General features: G+C 50.6%; 1 protein-coding gene across 1 annotated transcript in view; it reads left to right on the top strand.

Moving 5' to 3' along the window:
• Positions 1-116: 116 nt before the first annotated feature.
• Positions 117-12,318, top strand: part of LOC308511703 (uncharacterized protein CXorf49 homolog) — a gene marked incomplete at both ends in the record, with an annotated part of 43,491 nt that continues 31,289 nt past the window's right edge. The window contains 2 exons of the mRNA XM_081081645.1: positions 117-1,313; positions 2,561-2,637. Coding sequence (XP_080937771.1) covers positions 117-1,313; positions 2,561-2,637 — 1,274 coding nt within the window. The remainder of the gene's footprint in view (positions 1,314-2,560; positions 2,638-12,318) is intronic.

Below are 12,318 nucleotides of genomic sequence, written 5' to 3'. Positions count from 1 at the left end.
CGTGAGCTGCCTGTGGTGACAAACGCTCTCTCAGAAGGTCAAGGCCTCGCGCTCTGCCGCTGCCTGTGCTCAGGGCGACCGTTTACCCTGTACCTGGGCTGCCGGGACTTGGCGACATGAGCTCCCCCAACAAGGACGAGAGGTCTGTTTGGGGAGTGGGGTCCCACCCAGAGGGCGGGGAGCAGGCCGGTGGACTAGGCCATACTGTGGGGACGCCCCTGCCGAGCAGCCAGGACGAGGGCGCGTTCTCAGACCTCGAAGGCTTCCAGGACGAGCGGGAAGTGATGGAAGGGGTGCTTTGGGGTTGCGAAGGCCGACCTGGCTCCCCGGCCGACTTCGACGGGGGCACTCTGGACTACCTTGCCGAGGAGGCCTCCATGGCCACCCTGCCGCGGCTGACCGACCGGGATCACCTGGCTGTCCGCAGGAACCCCTCCCCAGAGAGCTGCTGCGACTCTGAGGCGTCCGCCCTTTGGGTGGACGTGCGGGCAGGTCCCGAGGGTAGAAGCTCGCAGGCCTATGGTCTGGTGGGATCTCGGCGGCCTTCCACAGCCCGGCTGCCCGTCATGGGGCCTGGGGGAGGCCCGGCCTGGGGAAACTGCAAAAGAGGAGCTAAGAATAGGTCAAGGGTCACCGTGGGTCCCCAGTGGTCCTCCGAAGAAGGCCTGGTGGGCTGGCCTTCCCACTCCGAGTCATCAGATGACTTCAGCGAGCTGTACCTGCTGGGTTTGAGCCTCTGTGGCAAAGGAGGGGCCCAGGCCAAACCCAGGAGCCTGCAAGACGCACCCAGACACTCGGGTGCCCATGCCAGGGACGAGTTCCTTTGCGTGCCAGGCTCTTTCCTGCCCTCCGCTCCCCCACGACTGGCTTCAGTTGGGGCGAGGCGGGCTGTTGGAGAGCTGGACGCGTCCCGTAGGAGACCCCAAAGTGTGGTCTGCGGGAAGGTGGGGAGCAGGCCCAGCTACCTGCCGGGAGCCGCTGCTCCAGGCAGCCCGCCCAAGGCCGCTCCTGGAAGGAAAGTGGCCCAGGAGAAGAAGTTCCTAGGAGGGGCCTCCAAAGTTGACCCCCAGGGTACCTTCCCTTCCTGGGGGCAGGGAGTCTCAGCAGCTGCCCTGGAGCCAGCCACCTTCCCCCCAGTCGCTGGTGGTCCGGTGCTTGGGAGGGGCAAGGGGTATTCCTTGGACCCCTTGGGACCCACACAGCCCAAGCACACCGGCGCTGGGCAGAAGTCTGGGGCCAGGAGGAAGAAGGGGTCCCTGCCGGTGGTGGTAGAAGAAAAGGAACCAGAGAGCGACCCAGGCCCAAAAGTCCAAGTGAGTATGAGGCCATGGTCCTCCCCGCTCCCCAACCCGCCCTGCACTTCTCTAGGCACGTTCCCTCTGTCCCTCCTCAGGGCTTGTCATTGGGCACCCTGGGTCATTAGGATGCCAGATCTGGGTGGTTTTAGCCAGGGCAAACCCTAAGCTAGCCCTCCATGTGTGCCAGGCACCATTCTCCACACCTGGCAAGTTTCCCCGCTAGGGTGGTAGGGAGGGCTGGGGCAGCTGGTTTGGATCAGGGGACCCCTTAAGACTTTGGGCCCCAAAGCTTCAATGTTAAGAACCATCGGCTCCCTGCCTCCTACTTGCTAGCTGCTCCCCGAGCCGTCCTTGCAGGGGGCCGTGGGCTGTCTCAGCACCCCACTGTTGTGTCTAGCTCAGCCTGGCCTCCTGACCGGGGCTGACTGAGGGCGAAAGTGCTGATGGGGTCCGCCTCAGAACTGCCTTCCCTATTCCCTGCCTCACCCCAGCCCCTACACACACACACACACACACATCCCGAGTCCAAATAAGTGAGAAATTTTTATTTCGTCCTCAGACACACAGTCCAGGGCCATCCTGCCGAGAAGGCAACAGCGGTGACGGCTACAGCAGAGCCGCCGGGGTTCCAGGACAAGCACAGCCCTGGGCCCTGAGCCAGGGAGAAGTCCTGCCCAGAGGGCCCAGAGCCTCCAGTGAGTCCCATGGGTCTGCTGGGAGCAGTGGGGAGAGAGGCTGAGGAGGGGAGCCCTCCTGCTCTGGCTCCACCAGGGGCTCAGCCCTGCTCCCTGCCTCCCTGCCTCCCTGCCTCCCTGCCTGCCCAGACAGCTTCTCCCACAGGAAATAGGGTGTCTGGACAGGGCAGGGCGCAAGGCACTTCATCCTCTGCATGGGGTTTGTGCACAGGGGTGATTCTCGTGGCTGTGCCCCAAACTGCCACTCCAGACACAGAGTTTCAGTGGAACAGGGCCTTTTCCGATAGGTCGGGTTGGGCCACTGGGCTCGTCCCAGGGGCTGGTTTTGCCTGCAGCTCTGCAAGCATCTAACCCAGGGCCACACACAGTGTTGGGGACCACAGCCCTGGGTGGGCTGCCCCTGGGGAACAGGCGAGGCAGGCCCAGAGAGAAGGGTGGAGCTGCTGGGCAGAGCAGGGGCAACTTGCTGCCAGCAGAGGGGGGTGCTGCCTCACGTGAGACCCTGCTAAGCCCTTTCCACCTCCCTGGGAGCTTTGGGGGCTGGATTTTGTGTCCTTTCCCTCTCAGGTGACCAGGCACCACTTGGACATCCCCCAGCACCGGAAAGGCAGCAGCAACCACCTGGAGCAGAGGGTTGTCCTCGGGTAATGCTCCCTCTGGCTCCTAGAAGTGCATTTCTGAGCTAGACTGTGGGATGTGTGTCCAGATTAAACCGACCCGTGTCTGTCCCCTCTCCCCACACCCCGCCGCCGCTGCTGCCATCCCACACCTCAAGGAGGGCATGCACCTCCTTTTCCCACTGAGGAGGGGCGGGGCTAGCCCAGGTGGTGGGGGCGGGGGTGTCGTCGAGGGGAGAGGAGGCCTGAGTACACTAATCATTTCTCTTTCTCTGGTGTCTGCTGGCCTAGTGCCCGGAGCTGCAGAGACAAATATTCCACCTTAGACAGCAACTAGGTAAGAGGAACCTCTGGCTGGGGCAGGGGCAGGGGCAGGGGCAGGGCCAGGGCCAGGGCCAGGGCCAGGGCCAGACTTCAGTGCCTTAGCATGGGGCTGGGGCAGGCTGCAGGTACAGGCGGCCTCACAGGGCCCAACATTCCTGTGGGGAGGAGAACTCAGCACGCCTGGCCCTGGAGCCTACTGTGCATGTACAGCTAGGTGTGTGGACAGAGAGGAAAGAAAGTGTGGTCGGAGCTACAAGCGCACTTTGCCAAGGAGAACCAGTCCTAGAGATCTTCTCTCAGGACGGACGTCTAGCGATGCCTCGTTGATTCTCCCTTCAACTGCTCCTTGCTATGGCTTCTGTGGGTCTTGTTTGTTTGACAAATTCTGAATGGTTCTGATATGCCCCAAAGCTTGCGTGCTGGCACACTTTGTCCTGTTTGGAAAACATTTCCACGCTTAATTCAAGTGGTGAGTGACTGAGTCAGGCCCAGGGCTCCTTGGGTAGGGACTGGAGGGGGTTTCAGGTTGCAGGGCTAGGAGGTTCCCCACAGGGACAGGGGGTCGGGCTTCTCTATCCCTCCATCTGGAGTGCCTGCTTATGCCTCTCTCTGTTGCAGCGGCCATGCAGTCCCTGGCTGACAAGTTCCGGGACCTTTGATGTGAGTGTTACGCACACCATACCCCTTCCCACAGCCGTGGCTGTTGAGGAGGGCTGTGGGCTGGCCCTGGCTTGAGGCTCCTCCCCGACTCTGCTCTGTTGGACAGGTGGAGCCCAGCATCTTGGTGCAAGAGGAGCAGCCCGGGAGCTGCGGCCAAGCTGGTTCCCTCCTGTTCCACATCAGCCAAGGCTTCCTCTCCCCCTCCTTATGCCTCCTCCCCACCCCATTTCTCAGCAGTTTCAAATTAAGGTCCCTCTCAAATTCTGTGCTCTCACCCTGGCCGATCTGGCTCAGTTGGCTGGTTGGGCATTGTCCCGTGCACCAACAGGTCACAGGTTCGATTCCGGGTCAGGGCCCGTGTCCAGGTTGTGGGCTCGCAGCCGATTGATGTATCTCTCTCATGTCCATGTTTCTCCCTCTCTCTCTCTCTCTCTCTCTCTTTCTCTCTCTCTCTCTCTCTCTCTCTCTCTCTCCCCCCTCAATAAAAGCCTGTTTGTTTAAATAAACAAACCTCTGTGGTCTCTCTTGGGGGCGGGGGGCGGGGGGACAGGTGGAAGAGGGGATCAGGGCAGGGAGGGATTGGAGCTGCTCCATCTCAGCGCTTTTTCCAGAACAATACCTCCGGCATTCTGTGGTGGGCCTTCTGCCTGCGGGGAGTCTGAGCCAGCCTCTGATAGGAGCCTTGCAGCCAGAAGACCAGGTCGCCCCCGGGTCTGGGCTCTGCCTGGATCTGCCTGGCCACATTAGCTTCTCTCCCCTTTCCCTTGCAGGCCCTCTTGGTGTTCGAAACTCCTCTGCGTTTGGGGTCTCATGCCATTCATTGCCCATTTCCCCTCCCCTTCAGCAGGAACTCAGGACCCCCCTCCAGAGCTCAGTCCCTCTTTCCCACAGTCAGTGGGCCTCCTCCCATCTCCCGTGCTTTGCTGTCCGAACACGCTTGGTCTCCCCATGGCTTTCCTTCGGTGGCCTTCCCTGCACCTCTACTCCAGCGGGTGTAAAGAGCACACTCGAGCTCATCTTCCCCCTTCCCAGGACCAGTCCTCCCTGTGGAGTCCTTCCCTCCCGCTGGCGCCACCTCACGCACATGGACAACTCAGCCAGCCACCCGGGGGTCGGCCTCCTCCCCTCTTTAGCTCTCACCTTTGACGCTCCGCTCAGTTCTCCCTCCTGGGTTTCAGTAGAGAGGTGGAGGCAGAAGCCACAGCCCAGGGAGTTGCGGATCACAGGGGAAGGTACGGGAATACAGAGGAAGAGCAAGGGTTAGACTCCAGCCTGAAGGACAGGGAATGAGTCTGTTGTGGGGGCTGCGGGCCAACCTGAGGAAACTGCCTAGCAGAGGGTTCACACCCTGCCTGCCCTAGCCCACTAATGCCCCTCCTCCCGCCGGTTTCTATGGCGAGGGTGGTTGATAAGTCTCCGTGTGGTACGTGGTCCCCTTCAAATACTATATTTAACCAGCCCGAGACACAGGTCCTCCTGGAAGTGGCAGTTCTGCGCCCCCGCGCAGTCTCCCCCACTGCCTCGGCAGGTCACACAAGGTTGAGTCTCACTCTGTGCCCCCTTTCCCCTTCACTGAGGGCTGGGGTCCGGTTGCTTCCCTGAGCCAGGACCTGGCAGGGCTGTGCGGGCCTGGGACTCAGAGGGACACAGACTTGTGTTTGAGTGAGTTGAGGGTTGGTTCTGCCAGACTCCATTCCCCCAGAGACCGGTGTTAATACACACCACACACACACACACACACACACACACACACACACACACGGCGGGGCAATGGTGGATAGAACATTCGAGGTTGGAGAAGGGGATCAGGTTCGGAATAAAATTAACCGGGGATAATGTCCCTTGATGTGGTTCAGGCAGTAAAGGTAGTAGTAGAGACTGTGGGACTGAGTGAGCCAAAGCAAGGGTGGGATCTACTTTTCTCAAGGGGCATTGTTAAATTCCTGACACATTGGGTGGGGGGTGAGGGGAGGGGGTTTGCGGGGCTGGGAATGATGCGGAAGTCACCAACCCCAAGGCAGGGCGTCCAGACACCCAAACTGTGGGAGTTGCTGGAGGTGGCTCTGGATCTTACTCTGCGATCCTATGGCATCTGACAAAGGTGCGTGGATGGAGTGAGAATGCAGAGGTCAGGCCCGGACAGGGTGCATCCTAGGGTCAGGGAGCTCACGTAGAGACTGCCCCTACAGTAGCCAACCGGGGCATGGGCAGGATGGGCGCAGTGAAGATGGGCAGTAAAGAGTGATGGCGCCTGGGAAATAGGGCAGACTCGGTTCCACCCTCCTTCCTCCATATTCTCACCCTGTCTACGTTCCGGGCCCTGTGGCATGAGCTCAGGTGGACAGACCATCACACATGGGATGGGACACCCACAGCCTGCAGAGCCAGAAAAGAACGTTCGTGGGACTTCATCCTTCCACTTCAAACCCCTCTCTGGAGAAGGTGGGCTTGGTTGCTTAGGCTATGGCTGTGATCCTGACCCAGTGGTTATTTCTCGGCGGGGTGACATGCTGTCTGAGTGACAAAGTTTGGAAGAGATTTTCCAGCTGGGCTTTCTGCCCACATAGACATACATGGGAGCGGGTTGTGATGGCGGCTAGTCCAGCACCAGCACCGCCTGGGAGCCCTGGGGCCCTCGTCGCCAGGGAGAGGAAGGGGAGAAGTGCACTACGGGGTCGTGGGAGGCAGGAACACGACCCGCGGTGGCTAGCTTTGCCAGCTTCCCTTCCCTCCTCTGAGCACACAACCTCCCTCTTTCATTTTCAGACCAACTGCAGCACAATAATGCTGCTGTAAACTTGCACATCGCAGGCCCCTTCCAGTTCTGGAGGGGGTGGGGTTGGGGGAGCGGGGGGAAGCGGCAGATACTGGGGCATAGATTATGGAAACGCATCGGGGCCCCAAGAAAACCGACCTGCTCTCCAGGCTGGGAGGCAGTGGTGGCTGGCCTGGAGAGCCCTAGTTCCCAGCCTGCCTCCTTCTGCTACTGGCCTAGTTCCTGGGCAGACCCCCGCTTCCCCACCCTCACCCCTCACCACCATCAGCAGCAGCACCACCAGAACCAGCCAACTGCTCTTTCCGGACTCTCTGGGAGGATTGGCACACACAGGGGATGTAGTGGGAGGTGAGCGCTGGATAGGGAGCTGAGAGTGGTGGGCAGAGCAGTGGTGCCCAAAGATGTCCACGTCCTAATTCCTGGAACTGGCTGATATGCCACCTTGCCTGGTAATGCGGAGGGGTGGTTAAGGTTACAGGTGGTTAAGGTTACAGGTGGTTAAGGATACAGGCTGCTATTCATCCGACTGAGGTGCACAGACTCTCCCCGTGCATTTGCCGGGTCCGGCCGACCCGCCTGTGCTGCCAGGGTGGCCATGTTGACTGTACCTGCCTGATTCCAGGGGGCACCATTAGCGCGACTGCAGGGTGCTGCATGCCCCTGTGCTTGTGCAATGTTGACATCCTGCTAACAACCACTCAGATGAAGATGGAGAACATGCCAACAGGCTTGGACCCTCCTTTTGCTCCAGGACAATCATGTCCCCATCCCTGGTCCTCCTGAGGTAACTGATGTCCTCGTAATGGTTCCGGATAGCCGTTCACTTCCTTTCAAAGGATAACATTCGCTATTTAATAAATAACCCTTCCAAAGTTATAAAAGATAAATGGCATGAAATCAAATACTATGTATATTTGTAAAACACATTCTGAATATAAACACAGTGGTAACAGCCCTATACTCGAAAAAGTATAAGACATTGAAGGAAGAAACTGAAGAAGCTACAAATAAATGGTAACATATACTGTGCTCATGTATAGAAAGAATTAACTGTTAAAATGTCCATACTCCCCACTCTGGCTGGTATGGCACAGTTTGTTATAGTGGGTTTCCATTTTCTAAATGGTTGCTGAATTTCCAAGGCAACCTTTGAGAGTTTGATTCCTGATGGGGTCACATATGGGAGACAACTGATGGATGATTCTTTCATACATCAATGTTTCTCTCTCAAATGAGTAAATCATATCCTCAGGCGAGGATTAAATAAAATTAATTAATTAATTAATTAATTAATTAATTAAAAATGCCCACACTCCCCAAAGCAATCTATGGATTCAAGGCAATCCATGTTAAATTACCAATGGTGTTTTTCACAGAGCTAGTACAAATAAACAAAAGTAAATTATATGGAACCAGAAAAGACCACGTATAGCCCAAACAATCATGAGAAAGAAGAATAAATTTACAGGCATCACACTACCTAATAAACTATACCACAAGGCAATAGTAATAAAAACAGCATGGTACTAACATAAAAACAGATACAGAGATTAATGGAACAAAATAGAGAACCCAGTAATAAATCCATGCCCATATGATCAATTAACCAATGGCAAAGATGGCAAGAATATACAATGGGTTAAAGATAGTCTCTTCAATAAATGGTGTTTGGAAAATTGAACAGATAGTTGCAAAAATATGAAACTAGACCACCTTCTTACACCATATGTAAGAGTAAACTCAAAATGTATTATAGACTTAAAACCATAAAACTCATAGAGGAAAACATAGGCAGTAACCTCTCTGATATTTCTCTTAGCAATATTTTTTCTAATATATCTCTTGTGGCAAGGGAAACAAAAGAAAATATAAACAAATGGGACTACATCAAGCTAAAAATTTGGGGAGGATTCCAAAATGGCTGCAGAGTAAGTTGAAGCTCTGTTCACTTGCTCCCAACTCCGGACTGGTCTTGCAGCTAAACTGCAGAGCAATCAGCTTGAAAAAAACAGTTGAAGTGCGGCTGATCTGAAATAATGAAAGCAGGGAACACAGAGGAATGACAGAAGGAGATGGGGAGAGGGTGATCCCTCTTGTGTATGTGCATGGCTGGGAAGCTGGAGGGATATTGCAGCAGCAAAACCCTTGCCTCTTGGGAGTGTGGGGTCTCAGGACCGTGTAGGTAGCCCCAATCCAGAGCAACAGAGAAAAGAAGGGGAACCTGTGTAGCATCTGTCAATGGGAATCAATGGTGATTCCATTCAGCCTTGGAGGTTCAGACTGCATCATCCCAGGCAACAAATGATGCAAGCTTATTACAATAAAAATGGCCAAGGTTAAAGACAGAGAATCTTAAATGCAGTAAGAGAGAGATAGTTACCTCCAATGGGAGTTCCCATAAGGCTGTCAGCTGATTTCTCAAAAGAAACACTTTAGGCCCAAAAGGAATGGCATGAAGTATTCAAAGCAATGAAAAAGCAAGGATCTGAAATCAACACTGCTCTATCCAGCAAGTCTATCATTTAAAAATGATGGGGAAGTAAATGTCTTCCCAGACAAAAAAGGATAAAGGAGTTTATTGCCACCAAACCAACATTGCAAGTAATGTTAAAGGGACTGCTGTAAGAAGAAGAAATAGAGAGAGGAACATAGGCATAAAGAATAAAAATGACAATAAATACCTATAAATAATAATCTCAAATGGAAATGGAATACATGCTCTAATCAAAAGACATAATGTAGCCCTGGCCAGGTGGCTTAGTTGATTGGAGCATCCTGCCATACACCAGGTGGTTTGCAGGTTAGATTCCCAGTCAGGGTACATACTTAGACTGTGGATTTGATCTCTGGTCTAGGTGCATACTGGAAACAACTGATTGAGGTTTCTCTCACATATCAATGTTTCTCTTTCTCCCTCTCTCCATTCCTCCATCTCTAAAAATCCATGAAGGAAAAATATAACCCCAGGTGAGGATTAATAAAAAGACATAGGGTAGCTGAATGAATAAGAAAACATGACCCATATGTATGCTGCCTACAAGAGACCTACCTTAGAACAAAAGATTCACATAGGGCCCTAACCAGTTTGGCTCAGTGGATAGAGCATCAGCCTGCGGACTCAAGAGTCACAGGTTTGATTCTGGTCAAGGGCATGTACATTGGTTGCGGGCACATTCCCAGTAAGAGGTGTGCAAGAGGCAGATGATCGATGTTTCTCTCTCATCAATGTTTCTAACTCTCTATCCCTCTCCCTTCCTCTCTGTAAGAAATCAAGAAAATATATTAAAAAAAAAAGATTCACATAGGATGAAAGTGAAAGGATGGTAACAATTTTCCATGCATATGCAACAAACAAACAAAAATCTGGGGTGGTAATACTTATATCTCACAAAATAGACTTCAAAACAAAGGCCATAAAAGAGACAGCGAGACCAATGGAACAGAATAGAGGACCCAGATATTGACCCAAGCCATTATATTCAATTAATATTTGACAAAGGAAGCAACAGCATACAATGGAGTCAAAACAGCTTCTTTAATAAATGGTGCTGGGAAATTTGGTCAGATACGTGCAAAAAAATGAAACTAGATCACCAACTTACACCATACACAAAAACAAACTCAAAATGGATAAAGGACTTGAATGTAAGATGGGAAACCATAAAAATCCTACAAGACTCCATAGGCAGTAAAATTGCAGGCATATGTTGTAGCAATATCTTTACAGACACAGATCCTAGGGCAAGAGAGACGAAGGAGAAAATAAACAAATGGGACTACATCAAAATAAAAAGCTTCTTCAAAGCAAAAGAAACCATCAACAAAACAACAAGAAAGCCCACTGCATTCGAGAACATATTTGCCAATGTTATCTCTGATAAGGGTTTAATCTCCAACATTTACAGGGAACTCATACAACTCAACAAATGGAAAATAAACAATCCAATCAAAAAATGGGCAAAGGACCCAAATAGAAACTTTTCAAAAGAGGACACGCAGAAAGCCAAGAGACACATGAAAACATGCTCAAAGTCACTAATCAGCTGAGAGATAAAAATCAAAACAACAATGAGGTACCACCTCACACATGTCAGAATGGCTATCATCAACAAATCAACAAATGACAAGTGCTGGAGAGGATGCAGAGAAAAAGGAACCCTCCTTCACTCCTGGTGGGAATGCAGACTGGTGCAGCCATTGTGGAAAACAGTATGTAGTTTCCTCAAAAATTAAAAAATTTTTTAACCCAGTAATACCACTTCTAGGAATATATCCCAAGAATAAAGAAACACTGATCAGAAAGGATATATGCACCCTGTGTTCATAGCAGCACAATTTACAATAGCCAAGATTTGGAAACAGCCTAAATGGTCATCAACAGATGGGTGGATTAGAAAACTATTATACATCTACACCAGCGATTCTCAACCTGTGGCTCGTGACCCCTTTGGGGGTCGAATGACCCTTTCAAAGGGGTCGCTTAAGACCATCGGAAAACACATATATAATTACATATTGTTTTGTGATTAATCACTATGCTTTAATTATGTTCAATTTGTAACAATGAAAATACATCCTGCATATCAGATATTTACATTATGATTCATAACAGTAGCAAAATTACAGTTATGAAGTAGCAACGAAAATAATTTTATGGTTGGGGGTCACCACAACATGAGGAACTGTATTAAAGGGTTGCAGCATTAGGAAGGTTGAGAACCACTGATCTACACAATGGAATACTATGCTGCTATAAAAAAGAAGAAATTTTTACCATTTGCCACAGCATGGATGGAACTGGAGAACATTATGCTACGTGAAATTAGCCAGGAGGTGAAAGAAAAACACCACATAATCTCACTCATTTATGAATAATAAAGAACATTATAACCTGATGAGCAAAAAAATAGATACAGAGGCAGAGAAGCATTGAACAGACTGTCAAATTGCAGTGTGAAAGTTAGGGAGTGTTGGGGTGGGGAGAGGTAAGAGATCAACTGAAGGACTTGTATGCATGCATATAAGCATAACCAATGGACACAAGACACTGGGGGTGGGGTGGGGTGAGGGTATGCGCCGGGGGGTAGGGGAGGCTGGGGGAAGGTCAATGGGAAAAAAGAGGAGACATGTGTACTACTATTTGTAATACTTTAAACAATAAAAAAAGGTAACCTTAAAGGACATACTAGATCAGATGGATTTAATTAATATTTTCATCCCAAAGCTGCAAATAAACCTTTTTCTCAAGTGTACATGAAACATTCTCAAAGATAGACCACATGTTATGACACAAAATAATTCTTAACAAATTCAAGTGGATTGAAATCATATCAAGCATCTTCTGGAATTACAATGGCATGAAACTAGAAATCAACAATAATAAAAATAAACCCTCAAAAACATTGAAACATGTGGAGGCTAAATAGTAGGTTATTAAACAATGAATGGGTTACCAATGAGATGAAGGAAAAAATTTTTAAAAAAACTTCCTGTAAGCAAATGAAAATGAACACAAAACAACCCCAAATCTGTGGGACACAGCAAAACAAGACCTGAGAGGGAAGTTCATAGCATTTACAAGCCTAACTCAAGAAGCAAGAAAAATCTCTAAGATACCATCTAACCCAAGAACTAAAAGAACTAGAAAAAGAACAACAAGAAAAACCCAGAGTAAGTAAATGAATGAAAATAATAAATACCACAGTGGGGGAAAATGACATAGAGACCCCAAAAAATCAATGAAATCAAGAGCTGGTTCTCCGAAAAGATAAACAAGATTAATGAACCTTAACCCAGACACATCAGAAAACAAAGAGAGAAGACCCAAATAAATAAAATCAGAACTGAAAGAGGCAAAATAACAACTGAAATCACAGAAATACAAAGGATTGTAAGAAAATACTATGAACAACTATACGCCAACACATTGGACAACCTGGGTGAAATGG

This window comes from Myotis nattereri (genome assembly GCF_964212035.1).
Source record: "Myotis nattereri genome assembly, chromosome: X".
NCBI classification, from domain to species: domain Eukaryota; kingdom Metazoa; phylum Chordata; class Mammalia; order Chiroptera; family Vespertilionidae; genus Myotis; species Myotis nattereri.
Note: the sequence above shows the minus strand (reverse complement) of the source record. Positions and strands in the feature narration are given on the sequence as shown.